The sequence below is a fragment of the Rhincodon typus genome, chromosome 9 (assembly GCF_021869965.1).
Source record: "Rhincodon typus isolate 14 chromosome 9, sRhiTyp1.1, whole genome shotgun sequence".
NCBI lineage: Eukaryota > Metazoa > Chordata > Chondrichthyes > Orectolobiformes > Rhincodontidae > Rhincodon > Rhincodon typus.
In genome coordinates, this window is record NC_063340.1 from 22,018,000 (window position 1) to 22,041,366 (window position 23,367).

General features: G+C 39.7%; 1 protein-coding gene across 1 annotated transcript in view; it reads left to right on the plus strand.

Moving 5' to 3' along the window:
* The window catches only part of LOC109932738 (protein quaking-like), a 464,330-nt gene that overhangs the window by 168,631 nt on the left and 272,332 nt on the right, over positions 1-23,367 (plus strand). The window contains exon 4 of the mRNA XM_048600943.1: positions 8,395-8,511. Within this exon, the coding sequence (XP_048456900.1) occupies positions 8,395-8,511 (117 nt within the window). The remainder of the gene's footprint in view (positions 1-8,394; positions 8,512-23,367) is intronic.

The window sequence follows — 23,367 nt, forward strand, 5'->3', positions numbered from 1 at the left end:
TTTGTTTTTGTTCCTCATTTACAGCATCTGCGGTTCTTTTGGTCTTTATTGAGGGTTTAGAGGGATATGGGCCAACTGCTGGCAGATGGCACTTGATTAATTTAAGATATCTAGTTGGCATGGACAAATTGGACTGAAGGGTCTGTTTCCATGCTGTACATCTCTATGACACTAATGACTATGACTTAAATTCAGGAGGCAGGAGGATTATGGCCAGTAACTCCAAAATGTACATTTGTACATCTCTTAACATCCTGGTTGCATCCCATCCATTCCTAGTGACTTAGCAATTTCATAACGGGCAGGCTTTCTCATATCTCCCCTTCATCAATTTTTAATCATCTAGTCTGTCCTCATTCACTCACACTTTGTCAGCATCATCTTTCATGAGAAATACAGATGTGATGTACTCGTTTAGTAGTTCAGCTCTGCCTCTGTGTGGACTTCCTTTTTGACTACTAATTGGCTCTCCTTCCCGTACACCTTTACCACCCTTTTGTTGTTTATGTAGCTACAGAATACTTCTGAATTTCCTTTTATGTTAACTGACAATCTTGTCAATCTCACACACTTACTTTTTCCTATTTCCTACTTCCTTTTACATTTACTCCGAACTTTTTATGTTCAGCGTGATTCTCCTCCATTTGAAATAGAGATAAAAGGACTTTAGAAGCTTGCTGTAGAGAAGGGAAATGACAGGGGTGTTGATGAGAGGGGTGGGAAGGATTCAAAAAATTGACTGCAGAGAGTGGAAGTAAGTACCCATGATAATCTATAACTTCTAATGTGGTGAACACAACCAAGGATGTATGATTACTATAGATAGATAAATGTGTGTCTGTTCGGGAAAGAGAGCACTTTATCAGGAGATTGGCACAGCTGTAACATAGAGCATCAGGATAGACACAAATCAATTTGGCTTTTTGTGGTTTGCTGAAAAATTAATAGAACTTTACTTGACAAAAATTGTTAGAGCAATATGTGGTAACAACAGCAGGTAGTTAATGACAGTGATCATCCTGGTACTAATGACAATGTTACTTTATGGTTTAGTTATGAAAATGATAGAATACATAAAAACAGGTTTAGACCATTCACCCACTTCTGGCTGTGGTACAATCAGATCATGGTTGATCTGTACTTAATTTTTCACCTTTGTTCCATGTTACTCAGATTTTTGCAAGATCAAGGCATCTATCATCTCAGTTTTTTGGAAACTTCTGACTATTCTACAATCAGTTGTAAATTTCTTCTATATTTTGTCTCTTCTACATTGAAAAAATGCTTCATGTTTTTGCATCTAAATGCCCAATTCTAATTTTAGAATTATGTTCTTTTGTTCTCAATTCTGCTACCATAGCATGATTCTTTTTCTATGTTGACCAAAGTTGATTGAGGTTTTTGAGGAAGTGACAAAGATGATGATTGAGGGTGGGGGAGTGGATGTTGTCTCATATGGACTTTACTGAAGCATTTGATAAAGTTCTTCATGGTAGGTTGATCCAGAAGATTGGGATCCATGGTTATTTGTCAAATTGGATACAAAAATTGGCTGGGTCATGAGAAGAGAGAGGGTGGTTGTACAGGGAGGTTTTTTCTGACTGGAGATTTGTGGCAAGTGCTGACCAGCGATGGAACCTCTTGTTTGTAATATATATCAATGATTTGGATGAAAATATGTGGTCTGATTAGTAAGTTTGTAGACGAAATGAAAATTGGTGGAGTTGTGGATATTAAGGAAGGTTATCACAGGATCCAGCAGGATATAGATCACTTGAAAAGTTGGGTGGAGAAGTGGCAGATGGAGTTTAATCTGGATTAGGAAGAATGTTGTGAAACTTGAAAGGATTCAGAAAAGATTTACAAGGATGTTGCCAGGATGGGAAGGTTTGAACTATAGGGAGAGGATGAATAGACTGGGGCTATTTTCCCTGGAGCGTCGGAGGCTGAGAGGGGACCTTATAGAGGTTTATAAAATCATGAGGCACAAGGATAGGATAAATAGATGAGGTCTTTTCCCCAGTGTGGGGGAGTCCAAACTTAGAGGGCATAGGTTTACGGTGAGAGGGAGAAAGACTTAAAAGGGACCTACGGGGCAATTTTTTCATGTAGAGGGTGGTGTGTGTATGGAATGACCTGCCAGAGGAAGTGGTGGAGGCTGGTACAATTACAACATTTAAAGGCATCTGGATTGGTATATAAATAGGAAGGGCTTAGAGGGATATGGGCCAAATTCTGGCAAATGGGACTAGATTTGTTTAGGATATCTGGTCAGCATGGACAAGTTGGACCGAAGGATCTGTTTTCATGCTGTGTATCTCTATGACTCGAAGTGTGAGGTGATGCATTTTGGGAGGCAAATGCAAGAAGAAAAGTATATAGTTAATAGCAGGGCGCTTTGGTAGGGATCACTGATACACAAAGGGATCTTGATGTCCAAGTCTATTGCTGCCCGAAAGTGACAACACAAGTAAATAAGGTGGTAAAGAAGCCAATACAGCATGCTTGTCTTCATTGGTCGGGGATGGCAAGTCATGTTGCAACTGTATAAGGCATTAGTTAGGGCGTATTTGGAGTATTGTGTGCGGTTCTGGTCCCGACAATACTGTAAGGATGTAGAGGCTATGGGAGGGTGTAGAAGAGGTTTACCAGGATGTTGCCTGGGTTGGAGTATGTTAGCTTTAAGGAGAAGGTGGACAAACTTGGATTGTTTTGCGCTAAAGCATCATAGGCTGAAGGACGATCTAATAGAAGAATATAAAATTATGAGAGGCATGGATAGGGTGAAAAGTCAGTTATTTTCCTAGGGTGGAATGTCAAATAATCGGGGTTTAAGGTGAGAGGAGAGAGGTGCAAGGAACGTTTTTTTATACAGAGGGTGGAAGGTGCCTGGAACGTGCTGCACAGGAGGTGGTAGAAGCAGATACATTAACAATATTTAGGATGCATTTAAATAGACTCATGAATCGGCAGGGAATCAAGAGACATGGACATGTGCAGGCAGATGGAACTTGTTTAGAATGGCAACATGGTAAGCTGAAGGGCATGTTCCTATGCTATGTTGTAAGAAGAAAAAAGGTGATGAGAATGGGATTAAAAATAAGTAAAGAAATCAAAAGACACCATTTCTGCTCTGAAACAGGTACAGTCAGTTAAAAAAAAAAAAGTACTCCGGTGAAGAGGTGTGCAGTGAAGAAGTAGCTCACCACAAGCTCCACCCTGAAGCAACCCTGAGTAACAAGTACCTGGAGGGAAATGTTTTAAACTAGGGATGCAGGCTCACATGAAACAGGCAGCCTCTGGAATACCTTATTTTAAACAGGAAGAAGCAACGTAGTGCTAAAATGTTTGTGGCACGTTGTGCTATATGGGCTCTTTTCATTTAAAAAAAAGAGATAGGTTCCAGCCTGGGGCGATTGTCTGTGAGTAGTTTGCACATGCTCTCCATGTCTGTGAGGGTTTGCTCTGGGTGCTCCAGTTTCTTCCTACAGTCCAAAGATGTGCAGCTTAGGTGGATTAGCCATGCTAAATTGCCCATAGTGTCCAGGGATATGCGGGCTAGATGGATTAGCCGTGGGAAATGCAGGACCAGAGGGAGAGGGGTTGGGTCTGGGTGCAATGCTCTTTGGGGAATCAGTGTGGACTCAATGGGCCGAATGGCCTACTTCCACATTGTAGGAATTCTATGATTCAATGATATCTATGATAGGTAATTTGACACCATATGACTGTACGATGAAAATACAGGCAACTGTAACTAACCACAACATGATTCCATTATATTGTTCAAAATAACAAAATTGAAGCAGATATAGTCATTATGACATTCCTGAGTTTTATGGGGGAAGAAGCTTTCAATCACCCGAGGAGTCTGGTACATTCAGAGAAGCTGGGTTCCAAAACTTAAGAATTAGGAGGAATCCAGCAGAACCATTTTCACCAAAACCATTGGTGATTTCTGACCGGCTCAGATTCCATAAATGTAATCAGCATGATATTGAATTACTCCTTGTTCATACCAATTTTAAAGAACTTAGCAGAATACTGCGAATTTAAAGACAACTTAAATGATGCTGTCAGATACTGGTGTGTGGTTTAAGATGTAAAGGAGTCTAAACTTAAAGCACTGGAAATAGTATTTCAACAGAACTAGCAGCCAAGGAAACTCAGCAGTTAAGCGCAAGCATGGGAATACACAAAATGGCGACTGAGCGAGTTCACAAAATGGCAGCTGAGATACACACACCAACACAGATTCAAAACTGCCATTGATGTAGAAGAAACAGGTCATGCAGCAGCAAATTGCTGGAATGAAGAAGCTGAATGTAAAAACTACATTAAAAAAGGGCACATTGAACATGTTTTAGAAAGAAACCATGAACTACAGCAAAAGTACAAAAACTGAAGAGTAGGAAGAAAATCTACATAGTGTAAAAAGAGCATAAGGAAAACCTAGACTCTCAGTCAGAAGAGGAGCTGTTATTAAAGATATTAGTTATTGCTGGTGCCACCAACCAATGCTGGGTTGCTCCCTTGCTGAGTGGCGTTTCGATTATTATCAGTGTACCAAAGTACGGTGAAAAGCTTTGTTTACAAGCAGTACAGGCAGATCATAGTAAGCAAGGTTGTACAAATCAAAAAGACTTAGACAGTCTGAGGCATACAGGTTACATTGCACAGGGAGTGTGCTAGGCGAGATCAACGTTAGCAAGATCAGCATTATTTGAGACTAGAGAATCCATTCATCAGTCTAATAACAGCTGGTGTGTGTGTCCACAATTCTGTATCTTCTGCCTGACAGAAGAGATTGTAGGAGATCATTACTGGGATGCTATGGATCTTTGATGATGTTGGTGGTAAGGTCTTGATAAGAATGGAGATGGACGCTGGTGTGATGGTTTTATTCATACCTGAAAGTGTGCATCAAAAGCAGCTCAGTCACATTGTGCTGCAACCCTCAAAAATTGCGCAAAGAATGTACACAGGCAAAGCAATTTAAAGAGTTGTATCAGTGTGAATGTTCAGTTATACAGTCTGTCTGAAGATTTGTCCTAGTATGTTACCAAAGGGGATTTTGCAGCTTTATTGGGAAAAACATGGTTGCAGAAAATCAAACTCAACAGGGCTGAAGTAAATTGTTTGTCAGATTCTGAGGTTTATCAATCATAAATTCTAAAGAAGTATGCCATTATTTTCAATTGTGATCTGAGAAGCATGAAAAAGACCTGTCAAATTGAAAATCAAGGATTAGAATGAAGTAAAACGTTGCAAGGATTAGATGAGTGCTTTATGCAATCAGACCAAATATCGAGGCAGAATTAGAGAGGCTGGTCAATATGAAACTCCTTGAACCTGTAAATATGAGTGATTGGGCCACACCTATCATACTAGTGATGATGACAGATGGATTGGTCTGCATCTGTGGTGATTTTAGTGTCACTATTAAACAGGTGCCCTGTGCTGAGTGGTGTCCTTTACCTTTAATTGAGAATGTATTTGCTGTACTAGCTGGAGGTCAGCTTTTCAATGAAAATTTCCCAAAGGGAAAATTCTGTTTGGTAACATGCAAGGACACATCTTCAGACCAACCATGTAACTGAACATTTACATTGAAATAACCCTTGAAACTGCTTCACCTGTAAATGTCCTTAGTCGAGCCTATGTCTGGATGAATATAGATCCCGAATCTCAGAAAGACTTTACAGTTTTAACAAATAAAGAACTATTCAAATACAAGAGACTTCCATTTGAAATCTCACCTGCACCTGTATTATTCCAACAGGCCATGGATCAGATTTTAATTGGATTGGAAGGAGGCCAGTGTTACCTAGGTTATATTTTAGCTATGAGGTGAAATGAAAAAGAGCATCTCCACATTTTAGATGGTACGCTATAGAAACTTATAGATTATGGCCTAAGGGTGTAGAAAGATAAATGTGAATTTTTTAAAAATTTCTGTTGAATATTTAAGCCATGTCATTGATGCTGTGAGATGACAAAAGTCCCATTCAAAAGCAAAAGCTGTAACTGAGGGGCCAGCAGTCAGCCACAGGAAAAGCAACAAAATGGCAAAACATGACCCAAAGAAACCGAGAGGCAAAATGTTCTCATGTTTAGTTTGTTCAGACTTAGTGGGAAGAACAGAAGAAAATCATTGATATTCCTGTTAACTTCCTCGAATTCTCTTAAAGGTGGCCTGAAAGACGATGTCGAGCAAAAAGAAAGCTGAATTTGAACCACTGGCTAAAGTAGATAAGGCATGTTATGACTGGGAAATGAAGTTATATGCCTGCTAAAGGTAACAAAAGGGAGGAGGATGCCAAAGGGCCGCAAAGGTCCCTCTGGGTGGTTCTTGTTTTGCTCAGAGCACATTGAAAAATCAAAGCTGAGTGTCCTGATTTATCTATTGTTGATGTAGCAAAGAGGTTTGATGAGCTACGGAATGCATGCATTGAAGAAGAAAAGAAGCCATTCCTTAGCAAAGCTCGTTAACCTAAGCGGAAATCTCATAAGGATGGAGACATGTTGTGACAGCAGTGATAATTAAGTTGTTAATTTCTGTCGATTTACTTGCACTGTAACTAAAAGCATTTAAACCCTGTCACAAATGTTGCAACATTTTACGCTTGTGTTTTGCTGTGTATTTGATCTAAGGTAAAAAGTAGCTTGAGTTTTAAACTCTACAGGCCTTTTTATAATATTCACACTGCAACAACAATTTTAAGCCTGTCATGCTCACAGTCATCATTGCTGGGTGTTTTCCCATAGAAAATATTCCAATTTGTTTTGCTCAGATCCAAGCAGAATGTCCATATATTTCTTCCAGTGTGCTTCATCTGCCATTGTTTTGCTCTTACAGTTAATCTGTGTCGTTTTGTAACTTACTGCTTTCTACAGAACTGGTTATGGTTTTAACTTGATAACTCTTGCTTATTTCCCCTGCACTTGCATTGGATATTGGTAGCACAGTACTCTGATTTTAAAATTCTCATTCTGGTTTTCAAATCCTTTGATGACCTCTCCTTCTTAGCTGTGTAACTGCCCTCAAGTCCCATAATTCTTCTCTCATTCACTCATTGTTGACAGGCCAGCGTTTATTGCCCACCCTTAGTTGCCCTTGAGAAGGTGATGGTGAGCTGCCTTCTTGAGCTGCTGAAGTCCATGTGCTGTAGGTAAACCCACAATGCCATTAGGGAGGGAATTCCACAATTTTGACTGAGTGACAGTAAAGGAACAGCAATATATTTCCAAATCAGGATGGTGAATGGCTCAGAGGGGAACTTGTAGGTGATGGTATTCCCATGTATCTGCTGCCCTCGTCCTTCTAGATGGAAGTGCTCTTGGGTTTGGAAGGTGCTGTCTAACGGTCTTCGAATTTCTGCAGTGTATCTTGTAGATAGTACACACTGCTGCTCCTGAGTGTAAGTGGTGGACAGAAAGGATGCTTATGGATGTGGTGATAATCAAGCAAGTTGCTTTTTCCTGGATGGTGTCAAACTGCTTGAGTGTTGTTGGAGTTACACTCGTCCAGGCAAGTGGTGAGTATTCCATCACACTCTTACTTATGCCTTGTTGATGGTGGAAAGGCTTTGGGAGCTAGGAGGTGAGTTACTTGCCTCTGTATTCCTTGCTTCTGACCTGCTCTTGTAGCCACTTTATATGGCAAATCCCCAGTTGAATTTCTGGTCAGTGATAAACCCCAGGATTCTGATAGTGGGGGATTCAGTGATGGTAACGTCTTTGAATGCCAAGGGGTGTTGTTTAGGTTGTCTCTGATTGGAGATGGAAATTGCTTGACATTTAGCAAAAGTGTTACTTTGTAAGTCCATTGTAGTCTCAGTGCTTTTCTAACTCTGGTCTCTTATGCGCCCCTATTTTAATTGGTCTTAGTGGTTAGACCCTCAGTTACCTAGGGTTACAGCTATGGAATTCTCTCCCAAACCGATGCCACTCCCTGTCCTCCTCTGACACTCCTTAACATCTACCTCTTTGATCAAGCTTTTGGTCACCTGTCTTAATATCTCTTTAAATGGCTTGGTGCCAGATATTGCCTTGAGGTGTTTTACTATGTTAAGAGTGTGTTTTATCAATGCAAGTTATTGTTAGATCAAGAAGTGGAGAGCTGTATATCTGAATCATTAACATGTATGGTGAATAACTAAGGACCCAAATAAATCCTTAACAATAATTACTTGTCAAATGCAGCAAATTAGGGAAGACTTCCTTTGCCCGAACTCTTTCCTATCTGTTCTAAAATTTCCTAATCTATTCTAAAATTTTTGGAGGTTTCTGAGTAAAAAGTGAATTTGTTTGTAATTATTACTGAAGTGCTTTCAATTGTCAACATCTAGTTTCAAGAACTTTAATGATATTTTCTTTTTCTCTCTTAACTAGTTCAACTTTGTTGGAAGAATCCTTGGACCCAGAGGTCTAACGGCAAAACAGTTGGAAGCAGAGACAGGATGCAAGATTATGGTGCGAGGGAAAGGCTCAATGAGGGACAAGAAGAAGGTGAGACTGATGTAATTGGATGGCTTGAAATAGCATTTCCTTCAATGCAAATATACACGTCAATTGTTGTTTAGCTTCCAATAAAGTTTAACCTTGGAAAAGTAATAATTTACATTGGTACAGGGTAGCTTCATATACTTAGCCAAATGAGAATATTTTTCCAATATGGGCCAAATAGATCAAAGGTTCAGATTTAACGCTACATGTTCTGTTGACACTGCCTGTGAATTAAGCTTGTGTCCTAAATCGTATTACTATTTCAATGTGCTTGCTGAAGATGGAATATTTTGTTAGCCTTCAGTTAATTAGACCTTTGAAAAAAATACCAAGCATCAAAATACATCTGGCTCAGTGAGTACTTGCACGTCCTTTCACTTAATTGGAGGAGCAGTTGTGATGCTCCTGGAGTATTCATTATTTATTATCTGAATGTTTATGCTAAAGTTGCAGTAATCAACTTGTTTGTTTGGGTAGAATGTGAGAACAGGTTATGCCAACCATTCCACCTTGATTAAGTCACAAGGTTATTTGAATTAATCAAATGACTAGATGAATATATTAGAAGGGATTGAAAAAAATCAGGATAACTTTGCAAGGCATAGCTGATGATGTGGAAATATTCATGGAATGATTCTTCAAGATTGAACAATAAACTGTTATCTTGGACATTTTGCTTATTTATCTTGGAGATCAAATAAAACACCTAACCACAACTTGGGCAATAAAGGTTGGTGCAGAACAACACAGTTGGTTAGAGTCAATGATTGTGGATAACGTGTATGGTGCAAAATAAGAAACTGGAACTCCCTCCCTAATGTCATTGTGTACTGGATTGCACAGGGACTGCAGCAATTCTTAGTTGCTCTCAAGGGCAACTAAGAATGGGCAATAAAGACTGATCTGGCCAGTGGTGCCTGTATCCCATGAATGAATAAAAACAATTGTTCTTTATTTACATGTATGCAATACTGATTTGAGGTTGGAATGTTTTTTTCCATTTGGATGTATATGTTTGGAGCACAGCAAATTGATTGCAAAATGTTTATTTTATGTAATAATGCAAATTCTATAAATTCTTCTAATTTTTATTACCAAGGTTATTTAATTCTGATGATTTCATTAACCTGGTTAGATTTGCCAGCAGGTTGTTTAAATTTAGATACTGTCTGTATCATGTGCAACATCATTGGTCCTATTTGTAATAATTGATACATTACTCATAGAAAGCATCCAGGTTATGCCTTGAAATGCAAAAATAATGGACCGGATGATTAAAATTAAAATTTTCATTTGGGAACAAAATGCAGTGAATTTTTGTTAATTTTGTTTAGGGTACAAAAACATAAGCTTAAATAATTTGGCATTTTGTAGGTTGATTTACAGTGTAAAATAAAATGTTCTAAGACCACGCTTTAAGTAAATTACTTAAGTTACTTGCAGATTTTGTTTTTGGAATGAAGATCAGAATGCAGAGTCATGGCATTATTACAATGCAGCAGAAGGCCTTTTGGCTTATGTCTGCACCAACTTTCCAAATGACCGTTTTTATTCCAAACGAGCATCATGTCTCAATACCATTCACCTGCTCTTTTTTCATAGCTCTGCACACTATTTCTGTTTAAATAATTTGATGTCTTGGTGAATGTCTGAATTGAGCCTGCCTCTCTCACTCTTCTGATCAGCATGTTCCAATCCCAAACCACTTGCTGTATAAAAAAAGTTTTCTCTCACATGATATTTACCTCTTTGCAGATTATTTTAAATCTGCGTCCTCTCGTTCTTGATCCTCATGTGAGCAAAATCAATTTCTCCATGTCTATGCTGTCCAGATCTCTCATGATTTTGAAAACTTCCATTGAATCTCCTCTTAGTCTTTGCCTCTTCAGGAAAGATAGCCCCAACTTCTCCAATCTATCATTATAAATAGACGGCAGCACGGTGGCTCAGTGGTTAGCACTGTAGCCTCACAGCGCCAGGGACCCAGGTTCGATTCCAGCCTCAGGCGACTGTCTGTGTGGAGTTTGCACATTCTCCCCGTGTCTGTGTGGGTTTCCTCTGGGTGCTCCAGTTTCCTCCCACAGTCCAAAGATGTGCAGGTTAGGTGGATTGGCCGTGCTAAATTGCCCGTAGTGTTCAGGGGTGTGTGGGTTATAGGGGGATGGGTCTGGGTGGGATGGTCCAAGGGTTGGTGTGGACTTGTTGGGCCGAAGGGCCTGTTTCCACACTGTAGGGATTCTATTCTATAACTGACATTTCTCATCCCTGAAACTGTTGTACTAGCCATCTTTTGCTATCTTTCCAATGCATTCATATCCTTCAGAAAGTCACGGTGCCCAAAATTGTGTACAATGATTCAGCTGAGATTTAACTAGTGTGTTATAAATGGTCTTGTACTCTGTGCTACTATCAGTAAAGCCTAGAATACATATGAACAAGGATGAAGAGTAGGCCACTTGGTCCTTCAAACCTTCTCTGCCATTCAATAAGATCATGGCTGAGTGAATTTTAACCTCATCTCTACATTCCTGCAAAATTCCAGTGATCTTCTGCCCTCTCGGTAATCAAGAACTACTACCTTAAAAATATTTAAATGATACCTTTGATAACCAATGCATGTATGCACCCTTTAGAATGGCTGCCTTTCCATACTCAGTCAAAATGTATTATCTCACTTCTCTGCGTTGAACTGCATCTGTCATCTACCTGTTCAGTCCACCACCATGACGTTTTTCTTTTGAAGTTTTAAATTATCCTGCAGGGATGGCACACTGAGGTTAGCACTGCTGCCACACAGCACCAGGGACCTGGGTTTGGTTCCAACCTTGGGTGACTGTCTGTGTGGAGTTTGCATTTAACCTGGTGGCTGCATGGGTTTCTGCCAGGCATTCAGGCTTCCTCCCACAGCCCACAGATCTGCAGTTTAGGTAGATGGCCATGCCAAATTATCCCATAATATCTTTGGATGTGCAGGCTAGGTGGATCAGACATGGTAAATGTGGGGATATGGTAGGATGGGTCTGGATGGGATGATTTTTGGAACATCGGTGCAGACTCGATAGACAGAATGGCCTCTTTCTGCACTGTAGGGTTTCTATGATTCCTTGCAGTTTACAATGCTATCATGTTTTATGTCATCTGAAAACTTTGAAATTGCTCCCTGCACTCCAACCCTACTTTCTATCATTCAGTCAGCTTTGTATCTACATTATTACTGACCCTTTATTCCATGAGCTACAACCTTGCTCACAAGTTTGCTTTGTGGCACTAAACCAAATGCCTTTTTCTAAGTCCATGTGCACCACATCAACAGTTTTATCCTCATCAACCCTTTCTGTTACCACTTCAAAGCATCCCAACAAGTTAGTTATTCACGGCTTTCCTGAAATAAATCCCTGCTGGCTGTATTTAATTTACACACATTTTTCCATGTGACTGATAATTCAGGATGGAACTATTGTTTTCCCACCATTGAAGGTAGACTGAGTGGCCTGTAGTTGCTGGGCTTATCCTTGTGTCTGTTTTACAAAGGATATATTTGTTTGCATTTCTCCAGTCCTCTGACACCACTCCCAAGTATGGGGAAGACTAGAAGATAAATAGCCTGTGCCACTGCAATATCCTATCTCACTTCTTTCAATATCATTGGATGCATCTCATCTGGTCCAGTTTCCTTGTCAGTTCTAAATACCAACTACTTATCCAATGCCACGTCCTCATAGATTTTGAACCCTTCTTGTGACAGAGTTTCTTCTTCTGTCACCATGACTTAGTAGCATCTTCCTTGAAAGGATGCATTAAAATATTTAACAACTCAGCCATGCTTCTTGCTTCCATATGTATATCTCCTTTGTGGTTTCTCACTGGCCTTATTCCTTTTTCCATCCTTTTATTATTGTTGTTCCTATAAAAGGCTTTGAGATTCTGTTAGTTAGCTGGCAGTCTTTTATCACAATCCTTTTTTGCCTCTCCCTTTTGATTTTTCACCTCATAAAACATAGAACAGTACAGCACAGTACAGGCCCTTCAGCCCACGATGTTGTGCTGAACTTTTACCCTAAACCTAAGGTCTATCTAACCTCCACCGCTACCTTGTGCTATCATCCATATGCCTATCTAATAGCCGCTTAAATGCTCCTAATGAGGCCGACTCCACTACCCTCTCTGGCAATGCATTCCACGCCCCTACCACTCTGAGTAAAGAACCTACCTCTGGTGTATCCCCGATATCTACCTCCTTTCACTTTAAAACTATGTCCCCTTGTAAAAGCTACCTCCACCCTAGGAAAAAGTCTCTGGCTGTCTACTCTATCTATACCTCTGATCATTTTGTACACCGCTATCAAGTCACCTCTCATCCTTCGTCGTTCTGAAGAGAAAAGCCCTAGCTCTCTCTACCTTTCCTTGTAAGACCTTCCCTCCATTCCAGGCAACATCCTGGTAAATGTCCTCTGCACCTTTTCCAACACTTCCACATCTTTCCGGTAATGAGGTGACCAGAACTGGACATAATACTCCAGATGTGGCCAAACCAAGCTTTTGTATAGCTGGAGCATAACTTCACGGCTCTTGAACTCAATCCCTCTATTAATGAAAGCTAACACACCATACGCCTTCTTAACAACTCTATCTACATGGGTGGCAGCTCTCAGGGAACTGTGAACATGAACCCCAAGACCCTTCTGCTCCTCCACAATGCCAAGAATCTTTCCGTTAACCTTGTATTCTGCTTTCAAGTTTGTCCTTCCAAAATGAATCACCTCACACTTTTCAGGGTTAAACTCCATCTGCCACTTCTCAGCCCAGCTCTGCATTCTATCAATGCCCCTTTGTAACCTAGAACAGCCCTCCGCCATGTCCACAACATGACCCACCTTTGTATCGTCCGCGAACTTGCTAATCCACCCTTCCATTCCTTCATCCAAATCATTTACAAAAATCACAAATAGAAGAGGACCCAGAACAGATCCTTGTAGTACACCACTCGTAACTGAGCACCATGTTGAATATTTTCCGTCCACTACCACGCTTTGTCTTCTAAGGGTCAGCCAATTCTGAATCCAATCTGCCACATTTCCCCCTATCCCATGCCTCCTTACCTTCTGCATGAGCCTACCATGGGGAACCTTATCAAATGCCTTACTTAAATCCATGTATACCGCTTCCACTGCTCCACCTTCGTCCACGTGTTTGGTCACCTCTTCAAAGAATTTTCAATAAGGTTTGTGAGGCATGATCTACCCCTCACAAATTCATGCTGACTATCACGAATCAAACTGTGCCTTTCCAAGTGATCATAGATCCTGTCTGTCAGAGCCCTTTCCAATAATTTGCCCACCACTGACGTAAGACTAACTGGCCTGTAATTTCCGGGGTTATCCCTGTTTCCTTTTTTGAACAAGGGAATGACGTTTGCCTCTTTCCAATCTTTCGGCACTATACCTGTGGACAGTGAGGACGAAAAGACCATTGCCAATGGCCCTGCGATCTCATCCCTCGCTTCTCATAGAATCCTTGGATAAATCCCATCAAGCCCGGGGTACTTATCTATCTTCAACTTCCTCAGAATTCCTAGCACATCATCTTTACTAACATCAAACTCCTCTAGCCTACCTGCCTGTTTCACAACGTCCTCCTCTACAACTAGGTCCCTCTCAGTTGTGAATACCGAAGAAAAGTATTCATTAAGGACCTCTCCTATCCCTTTAGGCTCTGTGCACAAATTCCCTTTACAATCCTTGGTTGGCCCTACCCTTTCTCTGGTCATTCTCTTGTTCTGTACATACATGTAAAAAGCCTTGGAGTTTTCCTTGATCCTATCCGCCAAGGCTTTCTCATGCCCCCTTATAGCTCTCCTAAGCCCTTTCTTCAGCTCCTTCCTGGCTAACTTGTATCCCTCTAGAGCCTTTTCCGTTCCTCTTTTCCTAAACCTTATGTAAGCCTCCTTCTTCCTCTTAACCAGTCGTTCGACCTCTCTTGAGAACCATGGCTCCCTCACTTGACCGCATCTTCTCTGCCTGCTAGGGACAAACATATCGAGCACATGCAGTAAGATTCCTTAAACAATCTCCACATTTCTGTGGTGCTCTTCCCTGACAGCTTCTGTTCCCAGTTTATGTTACCCAGTTCTTGCCTAACTGAATTGTAATTACCCTTCCCCCAATTATAAACTTTACCCTGCCGTATGTACCTGTCCTTATCCATGACTATCTCCCTTCTGAACATGTTGTGTTCAGTTGGATTTTTAATTGTATTTTCTATCAGCCATCTGTCATAAGCATGCTTTTTCCTCTTTATCTTAATTTCTCTTTTTTTTTTATCCAGAACTCTCTGGATTTGTATGCCGTACTTTTCTGTTTTGAGGAAATGTACCTGAAATGTAGTTGAACCATCTCCTCTTTGAAGGTAATCCGTTGTTCAGTTACGGTTTTCGTTGCAATTGTAAACTTTACGATACAACAATCACTGTCCCCTAAATATTTCCCCACTGACGAGTTACTCGGCATATCTCATTCCAAAGAACCAGGTCTGGCAGTGTCTCTTTTCTTGTTGGATTAGATGCACACTGCTGGGCAAAATATTCTTGAACACAATCTAAGAACACTTGTCCCTATCTGCCCTTAACATTACCACAATTCCATTTTATATTTGGGCAAATGAAGTCCCCCTTTATAATTACTCTACAATGCTTGTATGCCTCTCTAGTTCCCTCGCAGATTTGTTCCTCCATATCCTTTTCACTAGTTGGTGACTTGTACGCTACAGTGAGCAATTAATTGCATCTTTCTTGTTCCTTAGTTCTCGCCAAATCAATCTGCCCTTGAACCCTGTGAGACTTTTTTTTTGACCCCTAATATTGTAATGCTCTCCTTAACCAATGCTGTAACCCCTCCTTCTCTTCTTCCTTTCTTATCTTTCTTTTCCTGCCTTTCCTTCAGCCAGAATGCTGTTATTTTTACATCATAATTCCACAAAGTAATCTATGCCTGTAACTCACCGTTCTTATTCATTATCTTCATATATTCACATACATGCAGTATAATAGTTTATTTTCTGCATTATTCTGAGACTACCTACTAATTTAATATTCTCTATTCCAGTGCTATCTCTCTTTACAGTATTTTCTGTGTCCTGGTATTACACTCTAATATTTTTCCTTGGTTCCCTAGGCCCTGCACAGTTAGTTTAGAATCTCCCCAGCGTCATTCTGAAAACATCCCACAAGGAACTCAGGAGCTGGTACTTGGACTGCTAGTTTCTTGATCTATAAAAATGACTGATTTAGGTGTGCAGGGCACAATTTCAAAATTGGGAGATATTGCAAAATTTGGATGCGTAGTGAACTGTGAGGGAGGTAGTGATAGACTTCAAGCGGGTATAGCCTGAACAGTGGTCTAGTCAGGCACATCGCAGATTACATTTAATGCAGAGAATTGTGAGGTGATATATTTCAATAGGGACAGCAAGAATAGGCAACATAAATAAAGGATAATCATTCAAGAAGGGGAACAGGAGTGATGTTTGTGCCAAGGCATTGAAGGGGACAGGACAGTTTGAGAGAGTGCTAAATAAGGCACTCAGAATTCTAGACTTTATAAATAAAAAGAGTGTAAAAGCAACTTTATAAACCTTCAAGAATTTTTGCAAAACATTTGTTTGGTCTCTACCAGAGTTGCATGTCCAATGCTCGACAATGCAGTTCCGGAAAGATGTAAGGACATTTGGTAGAGGTTTATGAGGATGATTCCAGGAACGAGGGACCTCAGTTCTTAGTTAAATTGGAGAAGCTGGAGTTGCTGTTCTCAGATGATTTGATAGACGTATTCAAAATCACAGTGGAATAGGTGGAGAAGATTGGAAGAAAATGTTCTCCTTGGCAGAAAAACATTGCAAGCTTTTCTTTAGATATATAGTGGGCAAAAGACAGGCAAAAGTTAAAATTGGGCTGCTGGAAAATGATGCTGGAGAAGTAGTAATGGGGAACAGAGAAATGGCTGACGAACTGAATAAGTACTTTGTGTCAGTCTTCACGGTGGAAGACACGAGTAATATCCCAAAAATTCAAGAGAGTCGGGGGTGGGTGGCAGAGATCAGTAGGGTGGTCATCAAGAAGGACGAGGTGCTAGAAAAACTGAAAGGTCTAAAGGTGGATAAATTACTTGGACCAGATGGGCTACACTCCAGAGTTCTGAAGGAGAAAGCTGAAGAGATAATGGAGGCATTAGTGGTGATCTGTCAGGAATCACTGGAGTCGGGGAGGGTCCCAGAGGACTTGAAAGTTACTCATGTAATCCCCCTGTTTAAGAGGGGAGTAAGGCAAGAGATGGGAAATTATAGGCTGATTAGCCTGACCTCAGTTGTTCGTAAGATTTTGGAGCCCATTGAGAAGGATGAGATTTCTGAATACTTGGAAGTGTGTGGTAAAATAGGGCAAAGTCAGCATGGTTTCATTAAGGGGAGATCAGGCCTGACGAATCTGTAAGAACGCTTTGAGGAGGTAATAAGCACGTTAGGCTAGGGAGAGCCAATGGATGTTATTATTCTGGACTTTCACAAGGCCTTTGATAAGGTGTTGCACAGGAGGCTGCTGAGTAAGATAAGAGCCCATGGTGTTAGAGGCAAGGTACGAGCGTGGATAGAAGATTGGCTGTCTGGCAGAGGGGCGGATAAAAGGATCCTTCTCAGGATGAAAACTAGTGACTAGTGGTGTTCCACAAGGGCCAGTGTTGGGACCACAACTTTTCACTTTATAAATTAATGATCTAGATGAAGGAACTGAGGGCATTCTGGCTAAGTTTGCAGATGATACAAAGATGGGTGGAGGGACAGGTAGCATTGAGGAGCTGGGGAGGCTGCAGAAAGTTTTAGACAGGTTAGGAGAGTGGGCAAAGAAGTGGCAGATGGAATGCAATGTGGGAAAGTGTGAAATCATGCGCTTAGTTAGGAAGAATAGAGGCATGGACTATTTTCTAAGTGAGGAGAAAATTAGAAATCTGAAATGCAAAGGGACTTGGCAGTCCTAGCACGGGTTTCTCTTAAGGTAAACTTGCAGGTTGAGTCAGTCATTAGGAAGGAAATACTAAGTTGGCATTTTTCTTTAGAGGACTAGAATATAAAAGCAGGGGGATGTACTTCTGAGGCTTTATAAAGCTGTGGTCAGACCACATGTAGAGTATTATGAGCAATTTTGTGCCCCAAACCTCAGGAAGGGTGTACTAGCCCTGGAGCAAGTCCAGATGAGGTTCATGAGAATGATCCCAGGAATTAAAGGCTTAAAGTTTAGAAGGATGATCTGATTGAAACTTACAGAATACTGAACAGCCTGGATATTGGAGAGATGTGTCCATTGGCAGGAGAGACTAAGATCTGAGGGCACAGCTTTAGAACAAAGGGAAGACGCTTTAGAACAAAGATAAGGAGAAATATCTTCATTAGAGAGTGATGAATCTGTGGAATTCATTACCACAGAGAGCTGTAGAGGCCAGGTCATTGAATATATTTAAGACACGGAGATAGATAGGTTCTTAATTGTCAAGAGGATCAAAGGTTATGGGGAGAAAGCGGGAGAATGGGTTTGAAAAACTTATCAGCCATGATTGAATGGCGGAGCAGACTTGATGGGTCGAATGGTCTAATTTCTGTTTATATGTCTTATGGTTTAAATGTTAAGAAGCAGATATCACTGATTTTAGTGTGAATTATAAAAGAACCAAAGGTGACTTGAACAAACAAATTTTTTAACTCAGCCTATCAGGACGATCCAAGAAGCACTGGCTGAAAGTTTGGGGAAGATGGATTCTGTTGTGACCTTCTAATGCAAATTAGAATAGTATCTGAAGCAAAAATAGTTCCAGGGCGATGGGAAAAGGTGTGGTGTGAAACTTCTGAAAATGCTTTTATTGAGAGCTGGCATAGTCATGAAGTGATAAGTGACTGCTTTCTGTGCCGTCACGATTCTGTTATTCTGTGACTATTTACCTACTTCTTGATCAACACTGTCACTTTGCCTCAGGAGCAATGAGCATTTTTATTCCCTATTAGCATTGATACTGTATGACCAGTGAACCTCTACAGGATGATTTGTTTACTTTTTCCAGGCTCTAAGCTTTTATGGTTATTATTAAGGCAAAGCTTTCAGTTGGTGGTAGTCTTCCTGCTGAGTCAGAGAGCTCTGCGTTCAAGTCATGCTCCAGGATTTTAGCATACAGTCAAGGCTGACTCTTCAGTGTAGTACTGAGGAAACGCTGCATTGTTGGGTTCCATCATTCAGATGAGATATTAAACTAAGGTCCCAGCTACCCCGTCGGGTGGATCTAAAAGACACCACAACACTAAGGTCCAGATCTTCCATTGGCCAGACAGCTCTTATTCCAGTGTATGAAGAAGTTGCAACTGGGACCCCTAAGGAATCCTCATTTTAGTATATTCTGAAAGAATTATCTGGGAAATTGAATTTTCCACAGGGCAATTTCTTCAAACCTGGAACCCTTCAAAAGCCACCATTTAAAATGGAGAACTTGGAGGATTCTGGTGAAATTCGGTAAATTAATTACTCAGCAAATGTTAGAGTATGTATTTAGTAGTCTATCTCCTGAGTAACCTGTTCAACAGACCTCATGCACAACTCTCTCATACCCAACTACACCTCCCCCAGACACCTTATGCCTCCAAACTCTGACCCGATTCGTGTTAGCATAGGAACAGGTCATTTGACCGCCGTGTCTGTGCCGACCATGATGCTACTCTAAACATAGAACAAAAAAAAAACACAGCACAGGAACAGGCCCTTTCATTTTGACAGCAGCTGTTAAACTTAAATTTCAGAATATGGCAGCTGACTATTATGAAAAGGAGACATGGCTTGCCCCCTTTCCTGTCAGTTCTGCTCTGAGAGAGAGCTGTGAATGAAATGCCTCTGCCTTTCTGAAACTGCCTTAATCAGAACCTCCTCTTAGAAATGTGGAACTCACTTATTTTGTTTTCTTAAAAAAAAAAGCCAGAGTGGCAAGTGAAGGGACGTTATCCCAAGTGTATTGGCCTATATTTATCTCTCCATTAATACTACAAAACAGATTATCTGATCTTTATTACTTGACTGTTTAGGTGGAATTACTGGGCAAATCCGCTGTCATGTTTCCTACATTCCATCAGTGTCTGCACTCTGAGAATATTTAATTGGTTGTAAAGAGTTTTGAAGTCTTCTATGGTCGTGTAAAATGCCGTACGAATACAAATCTTTTCTTTATTTCATAACGAAAAGTCTTTAAGGAAGCCAATGGCAACATTAAACAGCTTTGAAGTATGAGACTAAATTTGGTTTTCATCTCATTGTGTGAAGCCTACAAACAGGTCTTACTGAAACCACTTGTCACTCCTCACTTGAGTGACTCAATTATGAATAATTTAGCTTGGTTTTCTTTTATCATTTATTCTGGCCTTGCCTGTCAATTTTATATCTAAGTTGTTTCTATGCCTTTCAGTTTTGTATTTAAGTTTAAATTTTGGTGTCCCTGTCTGAAAAGTTGCATGTGTATACCATGAGTAATTAGTTAACATAAAGATTGGAAGTTTCTGAAGAAGGGTCCCAACCCAAAACATCAACTTTCCTGCTCCTCAGATGCTGCCTAGCCTGATGTGTTCCTTCAGCTCCACACTGTATTGTCAAGTTTTAATGTACCTGTTTTCACTGATATCTTCATTCACATTCACTGAAGGATGGAAAATTTGATTTACCGCTCAAAACACGCAGAAAGAATAAGCTACTGATTTTCTTAAACAGTTTATCAGATTATATTTGAATCTCTTCAAAGTGTTGGAATAGTTTCATGAGTTTTCAAAACCAAGCAATCCTGGAGTTGAATGCATGGCACTGATGATAAACTAGTTTTCTGAATCACCATGAAATAATATGCAAATATAAAGTTGAATTGTTAATTTTTACATTTTTGTCTTTTCTGTAAAGAAATCAAGAATTTCCATTAGAGTTTCCATTTAAAAAGAATTTATTTTGCTTTGGTGTAAAACAATGGGCAAGTTTATTCTGCAAAATGTGTAAGTTATGGCAGCAATGCTCCAAGTCTATAAGTAATGTTCATTGGTCTCCTGTGACGTTGCTCTGAGAAATCAATACTAAGTATAACCTGGTGAAATTGAGTTGAGAAGGAATATGATTGAACCCAGGGAGTGCAAATACAGTTTAAATGCAATCTCAAAGTTTCGTTTTAATCCTGATTCTACTACTATTTTTATATTATTTGTGAATTTTAACATTCACGTTTTTTTTGGAAATGGAGAATAGATAAATAAATTGGGAGATGTAAAACAGATTTTAAATGTCACCACTGGCAAGAATGTCTTTTTTTAAAAAGTGGCAAGTTTTGAGATGCTTTCCATTATCAACGTAGGCGTAGAATTTATAATGGAAAAACATTGGCAAGATGGATATGCAGTTGATATATTTATAATATACTAAAATAAATTGTGACAAATCATGTTATATAGTATTAATTGTAGTGGGAACAGACTAACCACTATCCTATCAGCAAATAAAAATATATTCGCCACTGTCTTTTTACTTAACACTTTCAAATTAAAACTTCTGTTTTCAGTAAAAGCTGTGGATCCAATTTGAACATTCCCTAATTATGGTCTGTTCTGAACACTTTCTTTATCACAAACTTAAATGGTGGTAATTTGTTATGAATAGTTTAATTAGTCCAAGATGTAAATTTGAAGAGACTGCCAGCACCAAATGAAGTGTTGCAAGTATTGTGATTTTATAATTGTGGTTTGGAAAGGAAAGCAAACTGAATATATGCTAATGCTGTTCAGAGTAAGCAAGTATTTTTCTATTTGACATGTGATAAATTAAATAAATAAAACTGTCATGTCCCTGCAGTTTTTTTTTGCATCCATCTGAGAGTGGAGATGTCCAGTATCACAGCATCTGTGCTATATAGAATTGAGTTGAAAGATCAGAATATTTATTCGCAGTAACTCAGATTAGATGATAAATAAATCTTTGCACCTGCTATGAAAGAAAAGAAGAGAGAATAAAGAGTGGTAACACCAGTTTGTACCTCATAAAGTATGTAATTACTATACAATCCAAAATCTAAAATTGCATTGCTTGCAAAGCAATAATTGTTAGTCATTTAATTCTTGGGGTAAAATTCAGTATTCAACATGCAACCATCAGAGCCATTAATCCTGCCCCATTAAATTAATGGAGCTACTTGGCATTGAGTTTACCCATCCTGTAAGCATGCTATTTCAGGCAAGAAGCAAATGTTAAGATAAAGTATGGCAATACTTTGGAAAATTCATGTCCACATCTCTGTCATGCAAGTTCCAGGAGAACACCACCAGTGTCCAATCACAGTGAGCAACACATCTCCATTAATTGGAACTGTCAGAAAAATTGTCAAGCTTGTTTTTCAAGAACTGTTAGAGTTCATTACTCACTGCATATCCCTGCAGTTTCTTTCAAAGGCTAATAACTGTCCATGAAAGTATATTGTTTGTTTGCAAAAAGCTTTGTAGGGGGATTGCTTGTGTTACCATCCAAAACCTTTTCAAGTCACATATCAGAAATAAAATCTCTCCAATCATCATAATTTTGAAAACGTCAGTCAAAAGCCATGGGGCCTTTTTTTATTCTTGTGAGAACTAACTTTTAGATTGTGACATTTAGTATCATCCTGGTAATCCTTATCTGCAACCTCTTTAGAATCTCGGTATTCTTTACGCACTGTGACATTTAAAACAGGATACAGGACTCACTTTCTACAGATGCTCCAAGGAGATATTATGCTTCATTTATGTATTTATGGTCATGGTGCAATTTCTTCTGCCATTGCGTATTTCTTGTGCGCTTAATTTTACAACTGATCAGCGCAGCACTGTTTTTAGCCACTTTATTTGACAGTTGCTCTTGCATCATGTAAACATGTGAAGATTGAAGGACACTACAATGCGATATAGATAGGTTAATTGAGTAAGCAAAGATATGGTAATGTGGTACAATGTGAAATTATCTGTTTTGGAAGGAAGCATAAAAAGAAAGCATATTAAGTCGATGGTAAGAGATTACAGAGCCCTTGGGTGCAGAAGAGTCTAGGTGTCCTAGTGCATGAATTGGTAAAGGTTAATAGGTAGATACAGCAGATAATAAGGAAAGCAATTAGGATGTTATTGTTCATTGTGAGGGGAATTGAACACTAAAATTGGGGGGGAGTTATGTTTCAGTTATATGGGCATTGCTGATATCGCATGTGGAGTACTGTGTACAGCATTGATCTCCTTATTTTTAGGGAAAGATTTAAATGCATTAGAAGCGATTCAGAGAATATTTATTAATCTAAAAATTGGAATGTGCAGATTATCTTCTGAGGAAAGATTAATTTGACTAAGCTTGCATCCGCTGAACTTTACATGAGCAACAGGTGTCTTGACTGAAACATACAAGGCCCTAAAGAGTCTTGACGATGGATGTGGGAAGGTTGATGTCACTTGTGGGAGAATCTAAAACTGGCTCACCCATATAAGACTGAGAGGGTTTTGTTTTCCTCTGAGTGTAATGAATCTTCGGAATTTTGAATATGTTTTAGGTTGATGCAGATAGATCCTTGATAAGCAAGGGGGTGAAAGTTGGAAATGTGGAGTAATCAGATCAGTGGTGAAATTATTGAATGATGGAGCAGGCTCAAGAGCTGAGTGGCCACCTCCTGCGCTTAATTTGTATGTTTGTATGCCTTACAGTTTCCTATGTCTACCGTGTAGATCCCTTACCCAATCTATAAATTGGGCATCGACCACTTGGTTTTGTTCTGAAGTACTAATTGATGAATTTATGAATGC